Source organism: Beta vulgaris, chromosome 6 (genome assembly GCF_026745355.1).
Source record: "Beta vulgaris subsp. vulgaris cultivar EL10 chromosome 6, EL10.2, whole genome shotgun sequence".
Classification (NCBI taxonomy): domain Eukaryota; kingdom Viridiplantae; phylum Streptophyta; class Magnoliopsida; order Caryophyllales; family Amaranthaceae; genus Beta; species Beta vulgaris.
Window position 1 is genome coordinate 49,315,622 of NC_079207.1, and position 25,826 is coordinate 49,341,447.

Here is a 25,826-nt window from a genome sequence, read left to right on the forward strand (position 1 = left end):
AATTTAGCTGACAAACACAGGACAGATAGAACCTTTCTGGTTGGAGATTGGGTGTGGTTGAAATTACAACCCTATAGGCAACTGACTGTCAAGCATAGAAGCAATCAAGCTCAGTCCTAAGTACTATGGGCCTTTTCAGATCTTGGAAACAATTGGCAAGGTTGCTTACAAGCTTAAACTCCCTGCTGAAGCTAAAATTCACAATGTGTTTCATGTTTCTCAATTGAAACGTTTTCAAGGCAACCTTCCTATAGCAGCACATATTCCATCTTGGTTTCAAGGTCAAGCTTCTACCTCACCTAGGGTACCTGCTGCTGTATTAGCTCATAGAACAGTACATTTGCAAGGCCAAGATCAGTTGCAATATTTGGTGCATTGGAAAGATTTTCCCTCACATGAAGCTACTTGGGAGATTGCTTCTGAATTCACTTTGCAATTTCCTTCTTTTGTAGTGTAATGTTTCTTGTAATACTAGACTTGGGGACAAGTCTTTTTATGGGGGAAGGTATGATATGGGTCAAACTATTGTTAGTAACTAATTTAGCTAATTAAGCTAAAGTTAGTTAAGCTTGGCGCCAAATTTTATTAGTTGTTATAACTAACTGAATTGAAGCTATAGGTATTCAGTTGCTTGTAAAGGATGCCTATATAAACTTGCTAATGTTGTATAAGCAGGTTATGAAAGAAATTAAACAACTCCTTCCCTTCTAATCTCTCTCTCTCTAAATTCTTCTATCTCTCTCTTACTTCTAGTCTGATTCTATCTTCTCTTATATTCCTTCTGAATTCTATCTTCATATAACTTAAACACAAATGGCGGAGAGTTAAGCTCCTGCATCATCTTATTAAAGGATAGATAATTTTTTTAAGTACTTATTATTCACTTTGAATATCTTTATATGCATAACACAGAAAATAAGATCTCTTTTCTGAATTGTATTCTCATTAAATCCAATTCAAAAATTTATCATTTCTTCCAGTTTAATGTTACTTAAAAAGGAAAAAAAAAAGAAAATGACTTTGACCACGAGATCGTCAAAGGTTTTACCCGGTGAGTGGGTGAAGGGAAAAATGATCGGATCAAGATCTTTTGGTCATGTTCACATAGCAATGAGTAAAATCAATGGGCATCTTTTTGTGGTCAAGTCTTCGAAATCTATAGTAGGATGGAAGTCCCTTGAAAATGAGGCTGGAATTCTTATGAAAGTAAGGAGCTCCGGATGTTTTGTTAAATGGCTTGGAAAGGAGGTTACTCTTGAATCAAATGGTGAATATCTACTAAACATTTTCTTGGAGCACGTAGGAGGAGGTAGCATATACGATATATTCAATAAATTTGGAGCTCAATTATCAGAAGAAGTTATATGTTCATATGCGAAACAAATTCTTACAAGTTTACAGTACTTGCATGAAAAGGGAATAGTGCATTGTGATATTAAGTGCAAATTCTCATGGAAATGTCAAATTGGCTGATTTTGGTTGTTGTCAAAAAGTGGATATTTTAAGAAAAAAGGATAAGACTCATAAGAGTTTAATTTGAGTTTTAGGCAACATGTGGGACTAGGAGGTACACCTCTATGGATGGCCCCTGAAGTGTTGAAAGGTGAAAGGTTGGATTATAGTGTAGATATTTGGTCTTTGGGTTGCACGATTATTGAAATGGCTACAGGTAAACCTCCTTAATGGGGAAATAATAATAATAATATCATGTCAGATAATCATATGGCCACTGTTCTGAACATCTTAACATGTAAAGAGAATCCACGACTTCCCGAGAATTTTTCTAAAAATGGATTGGATATTCTAAAGAGATGCTTGCAAAGAAACCCAAAAAAGAGGTGGACAACTCAATAACTACTTGTTCATCCTTTTCTTTTAGATAAATAATGATCATATGGATCTTAATATGAAGTTTGTAAATAATGATTATCAAGATGCTTATTCACTAGTAAGTGTTTTAGATGTAGGCAAGCTCGATATAGATTTTATTGATTCTGATGAGAAAGACACGAATTATAGTGAAATAAATATGTTTTCATTGTTAAATAGAGGATTAGTCTCAATAAACAACCAAGTTGAGAGGAAGGAGTTGGATGGGAGTTTCTTAAGATGCAAATCACACTTGGAAACTACAGAAAATTGGATCGTTGTTAGAGCTAATTAAAGTTCTAAATTGTGGTTTTAAGACAATATAGTAAACATGTACGTAATGAAATATAATGCAATTAGAGATTTTAATTTATCCTATATTTTCGTTATGAATAAATAAATATATATTTGCATTTAACCTATGTTGTTTTTTTCCACCTTAAAAAAGAGAAACTACATACAATTGGCAAAATTTAAGGTGGCTAGATATGATATATTATGTTACTTTAATTTTTAATTATCCCTATTATCATTATCAGCATAATTGGAAATATAACTTAGTAACATAGCTCAAGAAGTATGAAAGGTGTAGGTCCTACTCAAAGCACAATTGTAAAAATACTCTGGTGGCCGGACGCATGATATAAAAACATAGCTTGAGAGAGTATATGAGTCATTATTGCTTTAATTGAAAAGCTACTCCATCCATTGTCAATTTCGATTTCAAATATGGTAGAATAGCCATATTTCATCCTTAAAAATCTTTTACATCTTCACTATAGAATTGGATGTAAGGGGAAACTACCACCATTATTTTAGGGTAATACTTTTGTTGCAAAACTATATACTAGATTTGAAGTTCGGACTATCACCCTTTAAATCAACATAACTATGTTACTTTAATTTTTATGTTTTCTTAACTACTTATGAAGAATTTAAAGTTGTTAAATATACTGTCATACTTTTGTGCATGTCACATAACTCCTACGTACTATGTAAAAATAAATAAATATTATAAAATTTCATAGAGGAACAAGCGATGAGTTAGACATGTTATATTAAATATACTATACTCTTTGGAAATGTACTATAAATATTTTGGGATTCATGTTTGAAGGTTTACAACGTAATTAAGAGGGGTTGAATTGAGTAATTTGGAGAATTGGTAATTCAATTATTTTCATTTAAGGAGGAACCAGTTGAGCTGGTTCTGATAGCGGAAACAGTAGAACTTGAAAACAATAAAGAACACATCAAATTTAACGAGTTTCATGTAAACAAGGGCCTATGTCCTCCCACACTATTACCAAAAAAACATGGACAAAGCCACTCACAACATTAACTTAAGGAATGCTAGTACAGAACAGACCACGTATCAAACTCTAAACAACAAGACTGAAGATGTTTAACAGAAGAAGTTGTTGCAACCAACACTTATCCTTAGTAGATCATTTAACATCTGTTTCGGTTGTGAAACGGTGACAGACCCAAGAGGTGTCCGTCAATAATGGGGGTTATCCGGGAGTGGTGATCTGCAAAAGAACAAACGCGAGCTACCCTCGGGGTGATTGTGAGGAAACTCCCACCGACGCTAGCTCAAGTCAGTTAATGTCCGGTAAGGATTATAGAGAGAGAAAACTTAGAGAGAGAGATAAGCTATTTTTAGTAAGAGAGAGAATGTACCTGCAAAATATTACTAGTGGGGTATTTATAGATGTAATATTCCTCTGACAGGGTGTACAATCCTTCGACACGTGTATGGTTGTGACGCACTTGACATGTGGGAAGATTCCCCTGTTTTTGCCTCATTAGGCGACCGCCAACGTTCTCGGACGATGAAGGTGAACTGACTTGTTAGAGCCATGGGTGACACTTACTCGCTCGCGTCCTCATTATGGTTTGCGGAGATGCCATGCTTGTCCGCTAACGTACTTGGGTTATACCTATACAACTAGCCCCCCCAGCATCATTTGGGGTCTTGGATCGCTAAGGATGTTACCAGTGGGCGCGAGCTACTTTTGTCGTGTCTGAATTTTTGATGAGAGTAATTTATGGGGTGCCATGTGTCACTGTAGGGAGTTGAAGCATTTTGAAAAGGTAATGATTACTTTTCCGAAAATCCCGCCCATTACTTTATTAAGGTTTCATTTCGCTGTGACACTTGGCAAGAATCTGGAGAGGAGTTGGAGAGTTTTTTAATCTCAGCCGTTTATCTGCGCATATAAACCAGAGCAATTATCCTTTTATGAACTTTTTATCTTACGCTCAAAAAATTCTCGCTCTCCTTCGTCTTTGTGGCAAAATTCCTCCATAACCATTGCTTGCATTGCTTGAGAAATTACCTTTTTTGTGGTCAACTTCCCTCGAAAAGTTTCTCAATCTTCGAGTTTTTACTTCCCGGTCTCGGAGCACTAAAAATTTCGTTATTTCTTGACGAACATTTTATGGGTTTCTCTGTTCTTAACGTTTCGTGTTTTTCGGCGCTCTTTTGGACTTTTCCGGTGGCTTCCTGGTTTCAAGCTGCGATTTTTTGGTGAAGTACTATCACTTGAGGATTTTGTTCACCTTTTCCTTTTTTCTTTTCCGGCGGTTCCTCTATTCCAGGTATTCCCTCAATTTATTCCCTCGTTTCCTTAAGTTTCTTTCGCGTTTCAATCATGTTGGAGCTATCGGATAACCTGAATGCTCTTAGTGAGGTGTTTATGACCGAGAGTGATCCTTCTTCCCCTTTTGATGATAACGATCCTGCTCCCCCTTTGGCCGATAACGAACCCGCTTCCGGTTCAAGTCATGTGGGGAGGACTAGGTTGTTAGCGGACATACCCCTTTTGGTCGAGAGAGAAAAATAATTGAGGTCAAAATTTCTTAACAACCCGTCCACCTCTGAGGAGCATAACTTGACTATGAGATATCTGACCGCTAGCCAGAGTGGTGACAGACAAACGATTAGGGAACTTAGGCACCAAATTCTTGCTAGATGTTCCCTTGGGCAACCACCGGCCGACGCCGTTCCCCAACCTTGAGCTTGCCCCTCTTAGAGAGCATGCCTGGTTGGATAGCCTAGCAGATGCCGGATTTAAGGTGTCGGCCGATTTTTACGACTGCTTGCAGGGGTTTGCGACTCCTAACCCTCCTATTATTGATTTAGGTGATGAAAGTGACTCAATTGCTACCGTCATGGTTCTCGAAGATGCTAATAAGGTCGTTTACCAGCATCAAACTGGTGCTTCCATGTATTTGACAACGCCTATAACGGGGGAAGGCTCCCGTCCAACTCAACCAAAATAGGTTGTTGCCGGCAAGGACCGGATGCTCTATGGTTACTTGAGGATACTACTGTCGGTCCTCTCAGCGTAGAAATAGCTGGGCCTTGGCGGCAAGACGCTTTGGATCTCGCGTACCGAGGGTCGCCCGGGATTTAAATCATATGCCTTCGGGATACCGGTTGATAGTACCGCCAGAGGGAGCCATTGTGACGGAATGTCCTCCTGGTCACCTGGCCGTTTACAACCATCATTTTGAGTTTGGTCTCCGCTTACCCTTGCACTCTTTTTTAGTCCAAATCCAGAATGCGTTCAATGTGTGCTTGGCACAGCTGACACCTTTAGCGGTTAGGAACATCATTCCGTACATTTCGGTTGTACGCTTTTTAGATTTCCCCCAAACATTTAACTTATTTCGCCATATCCATTTGTTGAAGAAAATGGATCTGCTAGTCAGTCGGGCTGGTGGTCGTTGAATGACGGCTGACAAGAAGATGACCGTCCAGCCTAAGATGTCAAGTTTGAAGGGTTGCCAGGATGCCTTCTTTTGGTTGCAAGTTCCCGAGGATTACCTATGCGCCGCCATTTTACCAAACCCCGTCCTCATATGGAGCATCTGCCATTGGTGGCGCTAACTGAAGAAGAGTTAGCGGCTTTCGATTATTTTGATACGGAGGATTATGAGGTCACTTTGATACGGAGGATTAAGGAGCCCAAGTATTGGATCCCCCATTCTAAGTACATACTGGGGAATAAGACCTTGTCGGCCATTCTGCTTTCGCGCAATCATGAGAATGGTAAGTGTCACTGTCAGACTGGTATGTCTGCTAATAATAGTAAAAACGGTTTTTTCACCTAATACCCCCGAGTTTTCATGAAATTCACCGGGTACCCCCACACTTTTGAAAATACACGGGGTACCCCTCAGTTTCTGAACAATACACCCAAATGCCCTTAATGACTAACGGCGGTTAACTCCGTTAAGCACCGTTAGTCATTAAATGTTATTTTGTTATTTTCAGCCATAATTAACTACTAACCCTAACCTTAAAGCTAACCCTAACCCTAACTTAACTAACCTAACTTCTAACATTAAACCCTATACTCCCCACCACCCCATCCACCCACCACCCAACAGACCCCCCTCCCCAACCCCACCCTACCCACCACCTCAGCAGACCGCCCCTCCCCAACCACCTGTCGCGCTCTTCCCCACCCTCGCAGGCAGCCGCAGCCCTTCCTCCACCCCTCGCAGCCGCCCACCCCACCAAGCCCCCACTGGAATTTCGCTCCACTCCCCTCACCTCCGATGAGTTTCAGTCCCCTCCCCCACCCCCTCCACCCTGTCGGTTTTGGCACACTTTCCCCATAACCCTCGTCGATTTTCGCACACTTTCCCCCACCCTCGTCGGTTTTCGCACACTTTCCCCCACCCTCGTTGGTTTTTGCACACTTTTCCCCTACCCTCGTCGGTTTTCGCACACCTTCCCCCCACCCCTGCCGGTTTTCGCACACTCCCCCTCAACCCTCGTCGGTTTTCGCACACTTTCCCCCCACTCCTGTCAGTTTTCGCGCAATTAGATCAGGAGAGAGAGTCGTGCTTGGGTGGCAGAGGTTTGTTGCTCTATGGAGGGTGGCGGGATGCGTGGGGGAGGGCAGCTGCGGGGGGTAGGGGAGGGGGGAGCTGCTGGGGTTGGGGGTGGGGGAGGGGGGAGCTGCTGGGGTGGTGGGAGGGTGTGGGAGGGGGTGGTGAGAGGGTGGGTTAGGGTTAGGGTTAGGGTTAGGGGTTAGGGGATTAGGGTTAGGATTAGGGTTAGAATTAGGGTTAATTAGGGCTTAAAACACAAAATTAGGATTAATGACTAACGGTGGTTAACGCCGTTAGTCATTAAGGGTATTTGGATGTATTATTTAAAAACTGAGGGGTACCCCGTGTATTTTCAAAAGTGCGGGGGTACCCGGTGAATTTCATGAAAACTCGGGGGTATTTGGTGAAAAAACCGTAGTAAAAATTAGCAGTTGCTTACTATTATATTACTTTCTTCTTTCTTTTTTTATTTTTTTTATGACCTTTTCTTGTTTTTTTGCAGGATTTGATAATCTCGACCTCGACGTGCTTTCCGGCGAGAAAGACTTTCGGCCGTTAAAAAATTTGTCTCCTGCTCCCCCAAACGACTACGAGACAATGCATGGCGTCATCAACGGTCGGGGGGGGGGGAGGGGATCGTCATGGCCCCCAAAACATCCGCGGAGGTCGCGGAGTGGTGACTACTTCTCGCATCCCCATTATTGGCGCTACTGCTGCTGTTAGCACCAGCGTGCCGCCATCTCCTGCCATCCTTCTCCGGTCATCTACTACACGGAATGTTACCAGGGGTGGTGTAAATTGGAGACGACCTCGCGAGCAGGTCCCGGCCGACTCTGCCGCTAACAAGAGGCTGGCTTTGGGGGATCTAAGTACTTATGCCGCCAACGAGGTCGTCCAGGTGGAGGACCTGAATGTGGATGCTCTAGAGAAGGTCCAGGAGCAGACTGCCACAACTACCGGTCCGGGGAACGCTAGCGGCCCTTCCTGGTTGTCAGGTTCTTGTTCTTCTATCAGGAAGAAGATAAGGGAGCAGATTATTATGCAGGCCAATAATGCTGCTATTGAGCTGATTGAGCAGTATATTGAGTACCAGAAGCTGGCGGACAATTATAGGGCTTCACTGGAGACCTGCCAGGGCCTGCTTAAAGATGCGGAGGATGAATTGACGCCTTTAAAGGATGAGTTAGAGACTCTGCGGGCGAGGGCTGCCTTGCTAGAGGAGATTGAGGAAAACGTCAATGCGTTGACCAAAGCTCTAGAGGTCGCCAACTATGAGAAGGAAGTTGTTGTACTGGATGCCTCTGCTGCAGCTGAAGCCAGGGGGGACGCCAAGGCAGTTGCTGAATTTCAACAGTCTAACGTTATGTGGCGGCCCTCCACAAGAGTGTTGAACCCTAGTTTTGATGATGACAAAGAAACAAAGATGCAAACTAAGTAGTTAACTAATGAGTTATTTAAGTGTATGATGTTTAAGGTATCAATGAAAGGAACTGGGAGAATACGAAGTCAAGGAAGAAGTCAAGAGAGGATTTCAAAGGCTAAGTAAAGAAGTTTCTATAAGTTGATACTGGAGCAAGCATTGGATCAAGAAGAATAAAAGCTAGGCGTTTTATTTTCTAGTTCCAGTGTAAAGGAACAAAGTAAGGATGGTAAGGAACAGTGGCAGTTTTATTTGAGAATGAGAGTTTGCTCCTTTCTAAGGAACAAACTAAGTGGCACTAAACGAATCTGTTAAAGGAAGTTGGTTTATAAAAGGAACTAGACTTAGGCGTGCAAAAGTATAAACGATACAATTATGCAATTGAGTAAGTCATGCCTAAATTATAGGAAATTAGTTTTATCTAATTTAAAATCAGTTTTAGTAGAAAATCTGTTTAAGGAAAAGATTGTGTTTTTCGGAAAATATAAGAAAATAATTATCCGGTTTTTCAAAAGAGTTTGTTTAAAAGATAATATTTTCTTAAAGATTAAAAATTCAGTTTTAATAATAAAATCTGTGTTTATGTCTAACTGATTTTCGGATAAAACTCAAGAAACTCCTAATCTTTAGGAGTTGTGGCTTAAATATATCCACGTTCAAAATGAGATCATGGGATCATGGGACATGATGAGAAATGTGTTCCTTAGGGGAAGGAACATCATGGGTTAAGGGACTTAACATGTAATCGAGTTTTACTCCCACGTTCTTCAAGATTGTCACTATAAATATTGAAGTCTAAATGAGTTCCAAAGTGTGTCTGACTAAGTAATTAAGTGAGTTTAACTAATTAAGTGTCAGTGCCTTCATTGAGAGGAACTGTTGTAAGGGAACTTTGAGTGAAGTTTCTGTAAGAGAGAGGCTTTGAGTTAAGCTTGTATGAGTGAGAAAACTTCGAGTGAAATTGAGAGGAACTGCTGTTAAGGGAACAGTGGCTCAGGAACTTGAGTTTAGGAACTCAAGGTGTGGCTCGAGTTAGAATTAGGTTGTAACAAAGTTGTTTGGCCTAATTAGTGAAAGAGTTGAGTTTAAAATCCCTAGTGGTCGAGGTTGTTTCTTCTTGTTGGGCCCAAGAAGTTTTTCTCGTAAAAATCCCTTGTGTTCCTCTAGCTTGTTTATTCGTTTAATTTAAATTTCCGCAAAAAGTTACGTTTATTTCTACACCTACAATTCACCCCCCTCTTGTAGTGTTCCTAGGGAAATAACAATTGGTATCAGAGCTAGAACTCAGTAAGATAGGAAACCCTATTGAGAAAAAGTCCAAGGAACGATGAATACCACCGAGAAACTTGAAGAAGGTTATTCCACTCAAAGGCCTCCTATGTTCAATGGGAAGTACTACAATTACTGAAGAACCACATGGAGATATTCATCAAAGCTGAAAATTATCAGGTATGGAGAGTCATTGAAGTTGGTGATTTGAAGTCACAACTACAAATGACAAAAATGAGGTAACTCTAAAACCCCTCTCTGATTATGACAAATCTGATTTTGAAAAAATGGAATAAATGCCATGGCTATTAAACTGTTGCATTGTGGACTGGACCCCATGAACATAATAGGATCATGGGATGCAAATCCGCAAAGCAAATATGGGATTTACTAGAAGTAACCCATGAAGGAATAATGAAGTCAAAAGATCCAAAATTGATTTACTTATGAATCAATAAGAACTGTTCTGCATGAAATCTAAGGAAAGCATTCGAGACATGTTTACTCATTTTACTAACATAATTAATGAGTTGGCTTCTCTTGGAAAGTTTATTTCATCTGAGGAACAGGTTTGAAAGGTTCTTAGGAGTCTTCCTAAGGACAGATGGGTGGCCAAGGTCACTGCTTTACAAGAAACAAAAGACTTCACTAAGTTTAACTTAGAACAGCTGGCAGGGTCACTTGTGACTCATGAGCTTTACCTTGACACTGAGTATGGTGAAAGCTCCAAATCAAAATCAATTGCTCTCAAAGCAGATGATGAAGATGATTCGGATTCAGAAGAAGAAGAAGCAACCCTCATGGTTCGAAAATTTTGAAAGATGTATAGGAACATGAAGAATGGGAACTTCAAAGGTAAAACTAAGAAATTTTCTAACAAAGCTGCTTGTCATAAATGTGGTAGTACAGATCACTTCATCAAGGAATGTCCTCTTTGGGAAAATGACAAAACCAAAGAAAGGAATAAGGAACGCTTTGCTGAAAGGAACAAAGAGTCAAAGGCACCTTTCTCTAAGGCAAATGTGCGCATAGCTATGATAGCTTCTTGGGGAGATTCGGAGACAGAAGAAGAAAAGGAACAACCAACTGAAGAAACATCAAATCTTTGCCTCATGGCAAACACTAACGAAAAAGAAGATGAAGAAAAAGTTGAGGTTGGAGTGAGGGGGAACAACACATGGTATCTCGATAGTGGTTGTTCCAAGCACATGACAGGAGACAAAACTAAGTTTCTCTCACTCACAACCTATGAAGGTGGAAGTGTAACATTTGGTGAATAAGAAAGGTAACATAGTTGCCATGGGTAATGGTGGTAAGTCACCACTACACTCCATTGAAAATGTATTTTTAGTTGAAGGTCAAAACATAATTATTAAGCATTTCTCAATTCTGTGACAAGGAAATACTGTAAAATTTGATAAAGAAAAATGCTTGATCATCAACATTAAAACTAAGAAGGTTATCTTGGAAGGAACAAGGAAAGGGAACACATACATTGTGGATTAGACCTTGTTCCTCAAATCAATTTAACTTGTCTTAGTGTTATTGAAGATGATTCACTTCTTGGCACAAGCGTCTAGGACATGCTAGCTTTTCATTACTTGAGAAACTTAGATCAAAAGATCTTGTTTTAGGATTACCATCCATAAAATTTCATATTGATCAAGTTTGTGATGCATGTGCACGAGGTAAGCAAGTAAGATCCTCTTTCAAATCTAAAACGATTGTAAGTACCACTAAACCATTAGAATTAATTCATATGGACTTATGTGGACCCATGAGAATTCAAAGCAGAAGTGGAAAGAGGTATGTACTTGTGATTGTAGATGACTACTCTAGGTATACTTGGGTTATTTTTCTCACTAGTAAAGATGAAACTTATGATGAGTTCCTTGTCTTTGCTAAAAGAGTTCAAAACTTAAGTGGTCATAAAATAATGCACATTAGATCAGATCATGGAAAGAATTCGAAATTATAAATTTGATGACTTAAGCAGAGATAATGGCCTAGATCATAATTTTTCTGCCCCTAGAACACCACAACAAAATGGTGTTGTAGAAAGGAAAAATAGAACTTTGGAGGAAATGTCTAGAACCATGTTAATTGCTAGTGAACTTCCAAGGAACTTTTGGGCTGAAGCTGTTAATACTGCTTGTCACATAATTAATCGTGCCATGATGAGACCTATCATTAATAAAACTCCTTATGAACTTTCTTTTGGAAAGAAACCAAATATCACTATTTTAGAACATTTGGCTGCAAATGTTATGTGCATAATAATGGAAAAGATAATCTTGGAAAATTTGATGCAAGGAGTGATGAAGCAAATTTTTAGGATACTTTCACATAGTAAAGCTTATAGAGTATATAACAAGAGAACTATGTGTGTTGAAGAAAGCATTCATGTAATCTTTGATGAATCTGACAAATATAATCCAAGCATACAGGTTGATGACTATGAGATTGGGTTAGTACAACCAAGTGAAAAGAAGCAGATTCACAAGAAGAAGAAGAAGTGAAAGAGGAAAGGAACGAGGAATTTGAAAATAATACATCAATGATGTTCCTGTTCCTCAAGGAGGAGAAGATGTTCCTGTTCCTCAAAATGAAGGAACTGAGTCCACCGAGGCTAACAGAGGAACAACTGAGAGTTCCTCATCTACTCAAGGAACTCATGAGGAATAACATGTTCCTATAAGAGAGTTTCAACCAAAACCTTGGAGAAAAAAAGTCACATCCATGGAACTCATAATCAGCGACATATCCAAAGGTACGCAAACTAGATCTCAGTTAAGGAACTTTTGTGCATTTCATGCGTTCCTATCAATGATGGAACCAAGAAATCATGAAGAAGCCTTAACTGACTCTGATTGGATTACTGCAATGCAAGCTGAATTAAATGAGTTTGAAAGAAACAAGGTATGGCATCTAGTTCCCTCATCTAAACAACAAAAAGTAATTGGCTTAAAATGGGTGTTTAGAAACAAACTAGATGAATATGGAACCATTGTAAGAAACAAAGCTAGACTTGTAGTAAAAGGTTATAATCAACAAGAAGGAATAGATTATGAAGAAACCTTTGCTCCTGTAGCTAGATTAGAAGCCATTAGAATTTTAATTGCATTTGCTGCTTACATGGGATTTAAACTATATCAAATGGATGTTAAGTGTGCATTTTTAAATGGCTATCTAAAGAAGATGTATATGTTGAACAACCCCCTGGCTTTGAAAATAATAATCTCCCAAATCATGTCTACAAGCTTGATAAAGCTCTTTATGGGTTAAAACAAGCACCTAGATCATGGTATGAGAGATTATCAAAGTTCTTTTAGAAAACAATTTTAAAAGAGGAAAGGTTGATAAAACCTTGTTCCTAAAATCTAAAGGAACTGACATTTTGCTTGTTCAAATATATGTTGATGACATCATATTCGGAGCTACTAATGAAACATTGTGCAAAGAATTCTCAAGTCTCATGAGTAATGAATTTGAAATGAGTATGATGGGTGAGTTAAATTTCTTTCTTGGACTACAAATCAAACAAACTGAAAAGGAAATAATTGTTCACCAACAAAAATACATAAAGGAACTATTAAAGAAATATGGCCTCGAAAATTCAAAGATAAATCACACTCCTATGGGAACTTCAACTAGATTAGATGAAGACTCCATAGGAACAAGTGTTGATCAAACAAAATATAGAGGAATGATTGGTTCACTTTTGTATCTAACTGCTAGTCGTCCAGACATAGCTTTCAGTGTTGGTTTGTGTGCTAGATTTCAAGCAAATCCAAAGGAGTCTCACCTTACATGCTGTGAAGAGAATTCTTAGATATCTTAAAGGAACAATGATCTTGGACTCTACTATCCAAGAAGTGATACATTGACTAAAAGGATATGCAGATGCAGATTATGCTGGAGATCTTGTAAATAGGAAAAGCACCTCAGGTATGGCACAATTCCTTAGTCATAGTTTAGTTTCTTGGAGTACCAAGAAACAAAACACAGTTGCTTTATCCACTGCTGAAGCAGAATATGTAGCTGCTGCTGCATGTTGCTCTCAAATGCTTTGGATAAAACAACAACTTAGTGACTATGGAATAAACTTTGATTGTGTTCCTATTTATTGTGAAATACAAGTGCATTAGTATTTCTAAAGATCCAGTGCATCATTCTAGAGTAAAGCATATACATATCAGACATCACTTTTTAAGAGAAAATGTTGAAAAAGGTTTGATTAAACTTGAGTTTTGTCAAACTAGAATCAGATTGCTGATATCTAACTAAGCCTTTGCAAAGAGATAGATATGAAAAATTAAGGCTTGAGTTAGGGTTAATAAAAATTAAGTGATTGTTCCTATGTCATTCCCCCATGTTTGAATCAATTTGAGTGACTTTGTGTGCTAAAAATAATTGTGTTTAATTGCCTAAGACCATTGCAAATTGGAATGTTCAAAACATAAACATGAATTCAAAGAAATTAAACAACTCACAAATGTCACATAATACTCCCCTTACTGTTCCTAAGGTTAAGAAACATGCATGATATGAAGGACATTGATATGTAGCATTAGTTGTTCCTATAGCACAAGTTCCTTAGCATTTATTTTTTTTAAAAATTAAAACTCATAAAAATCCGAAAAATCCCAAAATAAAAGGAATCAGATTTAATTAAATCTTGATTCTTATTTATCATCTTTTCGTTTTTTCTTTTTTTATTTGTTTTATTTTTTCCCGCGTGCCATAGACACTATTACATGCAAACTCCCTTTTTAATTCACCATTATAGAAACCGTGTTCCTCCAACCTTCATCTTCACCATAGCCGAAAATTCATCACACCTCTAACTCCATAAAAACCTCAATCTTCTCAAATCATGGCAAAAACTTCAAGCAAACTCTCCTTTTCCAACATCAAAAATCCAACTCTCAAAAATGGAAAATTCTCTTCTCCTACCAAAACCCTTGAAACGACCAAATTCAAGAAACCCCATGAAGAACAACAATTAGAATCTCCAAAGAAGCTATGCGAAGAAAAAATTAATTGGGGAAGATGATGAAGAAGAAACCCCGGAACAAACTCAGGGGGAAGAAGAAGAATACGCCTGTTCCTTCCAAAGGAACTGTTTCTTCATCTTCCAAGAAACGGGTCGAACGAATGAATCTAGGTATGTTTGGGTTTTTGTGTAGATTTAGAATGGGCAATAAAGTAGAATTTCTGAATTAACTCCATTCTAAAGGAACAAGGCATGGAATTCTTGTTTGAATTCGCCTTTAACAAGCACTTGTTCCTTAGCTATGGATGAATTTTGTGCAATTTTTCAATAAATGGACTTGCACAACTGAGGTTAGAGGAAAGAAAATTAAGTTTAATCAAGCCACATTGGGCAAAGTTTGGGAAGTTCCTTGCAAAGGAACTGATTTTATTTTAAACGGAAAGGAACTTTTCTTTTCCGAATTTTCCTCAGACAAAATTTAGAATATTTTGGAGGAACTGCTGGTCAAAAAAATAAACCATAACCTACTCTCTCCCTTCACAAAGTCTATTAACTTGGTATGGAGAGCACTCATTCCTCGACTGAAAAGAGGAATGAAGTGGGTCTCTTAGATATGTGTTATATGTTTTGCTTGGACCACACATTCAAATAACTTCCCTTCTCTCTTTCAACATCTTACCATGTATTGAAAATCATTGTGTTATTGGTATGGGCTTGATAACTCTCTACTTCATCACTTTGAAGTAAGACTCACTGGTTGGCCTACATTAGGAGTAAACAAGGGAACATCTTGAATGAGAAGACTCTAAATGGACTTGGTTTTCTGTCCAAGAAGGGTACTCATTCAAGGGAGAATAGCTCCAGTTCCTCAAGAAAAGAAAATGCCTAAGGTTGACATAGGAAAAGATGATGATGTTATCTTGAGGAACCTGTTCCTAAGCCGGAGGAACCGAAACCAAGAGGCGCAAACACATTGCCAAAAGCCTAACCCCTGTTCCTCAGAGAGTGAGGAAGAGCAATCTTTGAAAATTGCTCCTACTGTTTCTGTTCCTTCCAACAAGGACTCCCTTTAGTCCTTTCGGATGCATGAGGAACAGGAACCCTCCACTCTCAAGGAACCACTCCACCATCATCCCAAACTCTCTGTTCCTTTCACAAAATGACCTCCATTTCTCCCTCATCCTTCTCTGTTCCTTCCATTTTGAGCAGATTGAAGGATGAAATAAAAGGACCTAACCTTTTGCTTCCACCTCCACAACTCTTCCACCAACACCACCATTTCTTCCTCCCATTTACAACCCTTCACCTTCTGCTTCCATTCCCGGAACAGATAAGCCTTCCACTCCACCTCCTCCACAAAATCAACCTTCTGCCTTCGGTTCCAAGGGTAAGGAACAAGAATCTCCGGATGACTGTAGTTAGGTTAATGATGTTTGTCTTCCTGCTCAACACATTGATAAAATTTTATAATCATCTTCATGGACTTTGGATGCTAAAACTGAAAAATGATGAGTCTTATGAAGATCTAAGTGATACGTGTTGCACACAAAAGAAGATGGACACTATGGCCCTAGCTTTGGAGGAGTTGAAGGAACAAGTTGGACATAATCAGGGGGGTATGAAGAAGTGGAAGGATGTGGTTGAAGAAGAGTTGTAGAGGAACACCATTCCCCTTCCCTTTCTTATTTTTTTGTTGTTGTTCTGTTTCCTTTTTCAAGGAACACACTTTTGTTTAATCCTTTTTCTCTTTTCTTTGTTTTTTGTTATGGAACAAGTGCTATATATAACAATGACTTTTGTTATGTCTGTGTTAAATGTTATGCATAATTTCTTCCTTGGAATGGCTAGTATTATGTGATTGATGTTTGAGCAAGTTTATCTTTTGAATTCTAACTTAACCCAATGGTGCTTGCATATGGTCTTAAGGTGTTAAATCAATTCATCAATACATGCAGAGTCTCTTTTTGAGGATGACAAAGGGGGAAAAGGATTTAAGGAACAAACTTACATAAAGAAAAATTGAAAATTGAAAATAAAAATTAAAAATTAGGATAAGGTAAATGAAAAATCAAAAATAGGTTAAGGTAAATGAAAATCAAAATTCAAACATTAGTACTTACTAATTGTGTTTTATTTTTCATTTTCTTCTTTATGTTTTATTCATTTCATTCACTTATATTATTTGTTATTTCCTTAGTTTGTACCTTTGTTGTCATCATCAAAAAGGGGGAAATTGTTGAACCCTAGTTTTGATGATGACAAAGAAACAAAGATGCAAACTAAGTAGTGAACTAATGAGTTATTTAAGTGTATGATGTTTAAGGTATCAATGAAAGGAACTGGGAGAATACGAAGTCAAGGAAGAAGTCAAGAGAGGATTTCAAAGGCTAAGTAAAGAAGTTTCTATAAGTTGATACTGGAGCAAGCATTGGATCAAGAAGAATAAAAGCTAGGCGTTTTATTTTCTAGTTCCATGTAAAGGAACAAAGTAAGGATGGTAAGGAACAGTGGCAGTTTATTTAGAATGAGAGTTTGTTCCTTTAAGGAACAAACTAAGTGGCACTAAACGAATTTGTTAAAGGCACTTGGTTTATAAAAGGAACTAGACTTAGGCGTGCAAAAGTATAAACGATACAATTATGCAATTGAGTAAGTCATGCCAAGATTTTGTTTTTTGGAAAATATAAGAAAATAATTATCCAGTTTTTCAAAGAGTTTGTTTAAAAGATAATATTTTCGTAAAGATTAAAAATTCAGTTTTAATAATAAAATTTGTGTTTATGTCTAACTGATTTTCGGATAAAACTCAAGAAACTCCTAATCTTTAGGAGTTGTGGCTTAAATATATCCACGTTCAAAATGAGATCATGGGATCATGGGACATGATGAGAAACGTGTTCCTTAGGGGAAGGAACATCATGGGTTAATGGACTTAACATGTAATCGAGTTTTACTCCCACGTTCTTCAAGATTGTCACTATAAATATTGAAGTCTAAATGAGTTCCAAAGTGTGTCTGACTAAGTAATTAAGTGAGTTTAACTAATTAAGTGTCAGTGCCTTCATTCTCTCATAATAGCCATTTGTTCTTTCCTTTTTTACTCTAATTCCACTAAGCTTATTTCGATCAATTGTATTTTGGTTTTTGGGGTAAGCGAACTTTGAGTGAAGTTTTTGTAAGAGACAGGTTTTGAGTTAAGCTTGTATGAGTGAGAAAACTTCGAGTGAAGTTGAGAGGAACTAATGTTAAGGGAACAATGGCTCAGGAACTTGAGTTTAGGAACTCAAGGTGTGGCTCGAGTTAGAATTAGGTTGTAACAAAGTTGTTTGGCCTAATTAGTGAAAGAGTGGAGTTTAAAATCCCTAGTGGTCGAGGTTGTTTCTTCTTGTTGGGCCCAAGAAGTTTTTCCTCGTAAAAATCCCTTGTGTTTCTCTAGCTTGTTTATTCGTTTAAGTTTTAATTTCCTCAAAAAGTTACGTTTCTTTCTACACCTACAATTCACCCCCCCTCTTGTAGTGTTCCTAGGGAAATAACAAAGAGGTATGATGGCGGCTTGGCGGTTGCTATGAGATGTGTGTGCAAGGCCATTCCAGGGTTTGACTGGAATGTGATCGAGGATGCTCATGCTGCCGACCAACATCTGATGCCATTTGAGGGGGATCCCAACTTCGCCGATGAGGATGCCATTGCTGATGTGGATCTTCGGGACTCTTCGACTCATGGTCCTCCTCCCTCTTGAAGTTTTTGGCGGCCTTCTCTCAGCTCTTCTTGTTCTTCCAATAGTTTGTAGTTTTATACTCTTTTTGTAGTAGTTTTTAGCTACAATGTATCCGGCCCATGCTGGCGTTTTGTAAACAATAACTGGGCTTTGATTTTTTGAGTACTTATATCAACAAAGCCTTTTTGTTTTTATTGGCTGCCACCATTTTTCAGTAGTTGGCCGCCAAGCCAGTAACTTTTGTTTATGGAAGAGTACTTTCGATTTTCTTGCTTCCTTGCTTTGTTAGCATTCTTGTTTTTGCATGGTTGACATGAATTTGGTCTATTCAATAACCGCTAACATAATTTACCTGTCATGTGGTTGTACTTGTGTGCTTGGTCTGTTATATGACCGTTAATGCATTTTGCTTGTCATATGGCTTGTATTATGTGCTAGGTCTATTATGTGACCGTGAATGCACTTTGCCTGTCATATGGCTTTTAATTACGTGTTAGGTCTATTATATGACCGTGAATGCACCTTGCCTGTCATATGGCTTTCAATTATGTGCTTGGTCTGTTATATGATCGTAAACGCACTGTGCCTGTCATATGGCTTTTATTATGTTGATCTGTTATACAACTCGTTCACACAAATAACAATATTTTCATGGGTCTCTAGCAGAAGTATATTTTTCATGTTAAAAAATTGGCTCCCAGCCAATTATATTTTACAACTTAAACATAATACTTCTTCAATACACTAGCGTTCTAGCAATTCTTAAGCTCCTTGCCATCCATGTCTCTAAGTATGAAGGAACCGGGAGCAATCTTTTAAGCAATAACGTAAGGGCCCTCCTAGTTGGGGGTTAGCTTTCCTTCGGCATGCGCCTTTCTAGTGGCCACTGTTCTACGAAGGACTAGGTCGTTTACAACCAACGACCTTTCCCAAACCTTCTTGTTATAGGCCTTACTGATTCTGTCTTTGTAGGGAACTGCTCTTAGCTCCGCCATCAGCCTTATTTCAGGCAAGAAGTCTAAGTTTTCCCTTAGTGCCTGATCATTCTTCTCCAATATCTGATGTTTAATCCGGTAGGAAGGTAACCCTACTTCCACTGGTAGCACTGCCTCTGCGCCGAAAGCCAACTTAAAGGGACTTTCCCCTGTTGCTTCTTTCTCTGTCGTTCTGTTTGCCCATAGGACTATCGGCACCATCTCGGCCCATCTGCCCTTGAACTCATCTAACTTCTTCTTGAGAGCATTCAAGATCTGCTTATTGGCGGCCTTAGCTTGTCCGTTACTTTGCGGATGACATACTGCTGAATAGGCAAACTTGATCCGGAAGTCCGTGAGGAAGGTCTGTATTGGTTGACAATCAAACTGTACTCCATGATCAAATACAATTGCTGCAGGGATACCAAATCTAGTTATGATGTTCTGCCAGATGAACTTCCGTACCTGATCTGCTTTTATCTTTGTTGTCGGCTCTGCTTTTATTGATTTTATGAAATAATTTATTCTAATAATAAGCAAGCATCTGCCTCCCATCGCGGTAGCAAAATGGCCCCAGGATATCCATTCCCCATTGGGCGAATGGTATCGGGCATAAGATAGGCTGCAAATCATTTGCCGGTCTATTGATCACTGGAGCAAACTTCTGACATTTGTCACATTTTTTCACATAATTTTGGGCGTCCGCTAACATGCTTGGATAGTAGAATCCAGCTCTCGATGCTTTCAATGCCAACGCTTTTCCCTCGATGTAATTTTCGCAAATTCCCTCGTGTATTTCCTTTAATATTTTCACGACTTCCGTGGCCATTGCACATTTCAGTAATGGTAGGCTAAAGGATTTTTTGTATAGTTCATTTTGATATGTCACATACCAGCTTGCCTGCCTTTGCAGGTTTTTAGCGGACCTCTGATCAGCCGGGAGCATTGCCGTCAGTTTGTACTTGACCAGCTCTGTGAACCATTCCCCTTGCTGGTTGATGTTGATGTTATTGACAGCCACAATGGGTTCCATGATGCTTTTCTCTTTTAATACATGAATCGTGACCGTCTTTTCTATGCTGAACGAGTCGGAACTGGCTAGTTTAGACAGAGCGTCCGCCTTCGTGTTCTCGGCTTGGGGGATCGCATGTACTTCGAAGTGGCTCAGTTGGGCAATTAGTTCTTTGGCCTTCTCCACATATTTCACCTTGTTGGCCTCTCTGACCTCAAAGTCTCTCCTCAACTGACCACTGAACAACTGTGAATCCATCTTCAAGTGTAAGTTTTTTGTGCCCGCTGCCAAACACATTCTTAAGCCAGTTATTGCGGCTTCATACTCTGCTTCATTGTTCGATGGTGAGAAGGCAAACTTGATGGCGTACTGGTATACATTCCCTTCTAGACTAGTCATTACTATTCCTGCCCCGGATCCGCTGGCAGCAGCGGATCCGTCTACCTCTAGCAGCCAACTTTCCTTTTGTTCCGCTTCTTCCTCATCATATGAGGCCTCCACAATAAAATCTTCCAGGGTCTGTGCCTTGATGGTGGTCCTAGGCTTGTACTGTATATCATACTCAGATAGCTCGACGACCAATTTTAGTAGGCAGCCCGAGCTATCCATCCTCTGCAAAGCCTTCTCCAACGGCTGATTTGTTAGAATTTGGATGGGATGGCAGTAGAAATATGGTCTGAGATTCTTGGCGGGGATAATTACAGCCAAAGCCATTTTCTCCACCAACTGGTAACGGCTTTCAAGACCGTTAAGAATGTGGCTGATGAAATATATTGGCTGTTGTCTGTTTCCTTTTCCACCAACAATACGGCCACGACCGTTTTTGGCGAGGCCGAAAATAAAGCTGTAGTACGTCTCCGGTTTCTGGCCTTGTGATGGTGGGCAAGCTCTTAAAGTGTTCTTTCATGGCCAGGAATGCCTTGCTTTGCTCCAGTCCCCACTCGAACTTTCTATTTCCTCTTAGCAATGCGAAGAAAGGCAGAGCCTTACTTGCTGACTTAGAAATGAATCGAGTGAGGGATGCCATCCTCCCTGTCAGCCTTTGAATGTCTTTCCTTGGCTCAGATAGGTTGATGATAGCTTGAATTTTTCTGGATTTGCATCAATCTCTCTCTTGCTTACAAAGGAGCCTAAGAATTTTCTTGCTTTTACCCCGAAGACGCACTTCTTAGGGTTAAGCTTGAATTTTAAGTTTCATCTGATATTTCCTCAATGTTCTAAAAGTCTCTTCCAAATCGACAAATCGTTCAAGTGTTCGCTGTCAGTCTTACTCTTGACAATGGAGTCGTCAACATAAGCTTCGATGTTTCTCCCCCTTTGATCTGCGAACACTTTATCCACCAACTTTTGATATGTTGCCCCAGCATTGCGGAGCCCAAATGACATTGCTTTTTAATTGTATACTCCACAGTCCGTGATGAATGTCGTCTTCTTCCTGTCGGCCTCCAGCAGACTTATCTAATGATAGCCTGAGAATGCATCCATAGAACATAACAGTGCATGACCGCTAGTAGAATCTACTAGCTGGTCTATTCTTGGTAATGGATAACAGTCTTTCGGGCAAGCTCTGTTAAGGTCCGTGAAGTCCATACACATCTTTCATTGCTCGCTAGCCTTTTTTTACCATGACCATATTGGCCAACCACTCTGGGTAATCGCAGGGCTCAATGAAGTCTGCTGCCAGCAGCTTATCTACTTCCTCTTTAACGGCCTTGTTCTTTTCAGTAGAGAAATTCCTTTTCTTTTGTTTAATAGGGCGGGCAGTGCCGTCCACATTCAGGCGATGTACCATCACAGTCGGATCTATTCCCGGCATCTCATCCGTCGAGAACGCGAATACGCCCGCGTCTTCTCTTAGGAGAGTCACCAGGTTGACCCTGACTTTTGGGTCCATGTTTGCTCCGACAACAACTCTTCTCGTCGGATCCTCCGCGAGCATCTCCTGCTTTGTTTCTCAATCCGGTTGAGGTCTTGGCGTATCCTAAGGCCTAGACTCCAATTCCTCCATGGAAACTTCCATCATATCCTCTTCCTTCCCGAACTCTACTTTACTTGCTAAAGCTTTCCTCTGTGCCCGCCTTTGCTTTCTTGTTGGCGGGTTCATTTCTTCAACTGGCATTCTTTTTGTTGGTTGCTTGAGTGTTGTCAAATAACATGATTTTGCCGCTTCTTGATTCCCCTTTGACTTTGCTGTCGTCCCCAAGTTCGAGACATACAACATAGTTAGGTGATATATGGATACAGCTCCCTTGAACATCATGAATAAAGGGGCGCCCAATGATTGCATTATAGGCTTGCGGCACATCAACCACTAAGAATTCTGTCATTACATCTCGGGCCTCGTCGTTATCCTCAACTCGGACTGGCAGAGTTACAAGGCCCTCAAGAGTCACGGATGCTTTCGTGAATCCTGTCACTGGGTACCGGATAGGTTTCAAGTGTTCTTGGCCAATCATCAACTTCTCAAAGGTTGACAAGTATAATATGTTTGCAGAACTTCCTCCGTCTACCAAGATCCTGTGAATCAGGCAGTTTGATACTTTTAACGTGACCACCATAGGATCATGAGGGTAAACAACGTGTTCCGCGTCCTCTACCGTGAAGGACATAGCTGGCATTGTTGGCGGCCTCCTCCACTGCAGGCTCTCATTAAAGTTAACCTGGTGCCGGAATTCTATCAGGCTTGCCTTCGCTTCGTTCACACTACCTCCGTGAATCGGACCGCCACTGATCACATGGATCTCACTGATCTGGGATTGAACATTCTGATTGGCCGGCTTGACCAAGTCACCGTTTCGTGTTTGAGCCTTATATTGGCTAAAATACCCTCTCCTGAATAGATCTTCCATGTTGTCCTTTAGGTGCCGACAATCTTCAGTCAAATGTCCCTGATCCCCACGGAAATCACACCATTTCGTCTTGTCGCGATTTTTATGGAACATTTTCTTTGGCCGCTGCAACTTATCATTATCTTTGTTCATCAAATATATTTGAGTCCTGGAGGTAGTCAGCTGAGTGTACGCGTCAAATTTCTCTTTGCGTTCACCCATTTCCCGACCTCTCTTCTTGCGATCTCTTCTATCACGGTCATATCATACATGATCCCTTTTCGGTCGCTGCCCCTTTTGACCACATTTGGTTCCTGTCCTCTTTCATCTTGGCCACGATCACTCTCGTGGCCCTTCTCCTTTATCTTCTTTTTTTTTTCTAGCTCACGACTACTCACGGCCCTGTCAAATTCTTCTCCCCTTAAAAAAAACGCAAGCGCACGACTGGAGAGAAACGGCCAATAAAATCCCTCAAGCTTTCAATCTCGCCTTGCTTAACAGATAATAATTCTCCAGTCGTGCGCTTGCGGCGCTTGTTAGTTACAAAGTGTACTAAAAGTATATGATAGCCGTGAGAAACTAGAAATGCTACATGGCTTCAAACTCTTGAACCATGTCTGGGCTATCCCGGTCTATGTGGATGGAAAGACCTTACACCAGATGGGGTCCACCTGCGTGTACAAGAACATGTGACCTTTGTAAGCCGCCACGTGATCGTCGGGATCAGATGTGCCATCGTACTTGGAGGATGGCATCTTGATTCTAAGCATCTGATGATTCAGTGAAGGGAGAAAGTTTTGGTTTGATGAGAAGGTGACGTCCTGTCAAATAATTACTAGCACCATTGGTGCTATACTCACGACGGGAGTAACCTTGAGTCACCTCTTCAGAGTAATAAAGCTCCTCAGTCTCTAGCATCGGCTCCTCGTACCCGGATTGAACAATCGAGTCTCTAGCTCCTGTCCCTCTTGATTCAGGGAACGCATCTTCCGGAGCGGAGTACCGTTGGCGTTCCTACCGGCCATGGCCAGTGTTCGCTTACGGGTTCCGCCTGCTTGCTGAGTAGGTGGGTTACTTTGCTGAGGATTGCCCGTTAACATCTGAATGAAAGACGCTATGGTTTAAAGTTGCTCAGGAGATAATTGACTAAATTGAGCCAAGTTGAATGGTACGTTACTGTTCGGGGTCTGCTCCTCATTTCCTGGCGTCCGATAGTTGAATTGCGGATTTCCTATTGGCCTAGTTATGGGAGGCTGAGAGGATGTCTGCCCGACATCGAATTCCTGTGGACCGTGATCATTGTTGTTTGCATCACCCATGGCAATTACTCGAAAGGATAGGAGTCCCCTCCTTCTAGCGCCAAATTGTTTCGGTTGTGAAACGGTGGCGGACCCAAGAGGTGTCCGTCCGTAATGGGGATTATCCGAGAGTGGTGATCTGCAAAAGAACAAATGTGAGCTACCCTCGGGGTGGTTTTGAGGAAACCCCCTCTGACGCTCAAGTCAGCTAATGTCCGCTAAGGATTATAGAGAGTAAAAACTTAGAGAGGGAGGGATATGCTATTTTTAGTATAAGAGAGAATGTACCTGCAGAATAGTACTAGTGGGGTATTTATAGATGTACTATTACTCTGACAGGGTGCACAAGCCTTCGACACGTGTATGGTTTTGACGCACTTGACAGGTGGGAAGATTCTCCTGCTTTTGTCTCATTAGGCGACTGCCAACGTTCTCGGACCGTGAAGGTGAACTGACTTGTTAGAGCTATGGGTGACACTTACTCGCTCGCGTCCTCATTATGGTTCGCGGACTCGCCATGCTGGTCCACTAATGTACTTGGTTATACCCATATAACATATATACAACTCTTCAATCTAATTGCAACATTACCAGAACATCTCTAACAACAAGATCAGGTGTTTTAATGGGTTCATGCCAGAGAGCATGATTTCTACTCCTCCAAATATGATAAATTAGAGGTTTTAACATCACATAGCACACCTTGTGTCTTTTCTTTTGTCTGATTTTTCTTCCCTATTTTTTCCAGGAAGTACATAATAAGCTTTCTTCCCATCTAGCCACTGAGTTACATGATAAGCACTTGTAAAAACATTCTTTACTTTACAAACAACCTTCCACACCCAACTTGCAGTACTGGGAGCTTTATACTCCCACCAGTTCTCATCTTTTATGAAACAAATTAGACTATTAGAGTGAACTCATTTGATCCACAACACATCATTTTTGTGCAACTTGCCAAACATATGTATTGCTGAAGTATTCCAAGAAAAATACTCCTTTACTCAAGACGCACTATAGTTTTTAGGTATGCCAATTAAGTCCCAAGCTATATGGGGAGTTATGTCAAAAACCACTTAACTTCCCATAAAAAAGGCTCCGCGGATATGAATTATCCTTTTTAACACACATTTTGGGAGAATGAGCACTTGGGCCTAGTAAGTTCGTATACTCATACGCACAACAATTATAAGGAAAGTTCTTGCTACATAAGATAGATGCCTTGAACTACAACATAACAATCTTTTCAAAATTTTATCAATCAAAATGTCACAGTATGCCTTCCCAATCCTCTTGGATGTAATTGACATTACAAGATATCTAAAAGCAAAGACTCCTTTTTTTAGATTAGTAATTTGCAGCAATCTTTGTTAAACTTCCTTTATAACATTTCTGTAATAGAGAGCAGATTTCTCAGAGCTAGCATTTAGGCCAGAAGGCTGGACAAAATCTTTTAGAGTCCTCACTAGCAACACAACTGACTGAACATCACCTTTGCTGAATAACATAAGATCATTAGCAAATATTATATATGTCGCTCAATATAACCTTAGCTACTTGCACTTATAATGAAAGGTGAATTGATCTTTCT

General features: G+C 40.0%; 2 protein-coding genes across 2 annotated transcripts; one reads left to right on the forward strand and one right to left on the reverse strand.

Annotated features, from left to right (window-relative positions):
- The first annotated feature begins 1,014 nt into the window (after positions 1-1,014).
- On the forward strand, positions 1,015-1,473 carry LOC104896970 (mitogen-activated protein kinase kinase kinase 17-like). Its single transcript, XM_019249955.2, has one exon. The coding sequence runs from the start codon at positions 1,015-1,017 to the stop codon at positions 1,471-1,473; it is 459 nt and encodes a 152-aa protein (XP_019105500.1).
- A 20,617-nt stretch (positions 1,474-22,090) lies between these two features.
- Positions 22,091-23,159, reverse strand: LOC125498593 (uncharacterized). The gene is made up of 2 exons (XM_048646826.1): positions 22,352-23,159; positions 22,091-22,299 (listed from the first exon to the last, which is right to left on the reverse strand). The coding sequence occupies exons 1-2, from the start codon at positions 23,157-23,159 to the stop codon at positions 22,091-22,093; spliced, it is 1,017 nt and encodes a 338-aa protein (XP_048502783.1).
- Between the last annotated feature and the right edge of the window lie 2,667 nt (positions 23,160-25,826).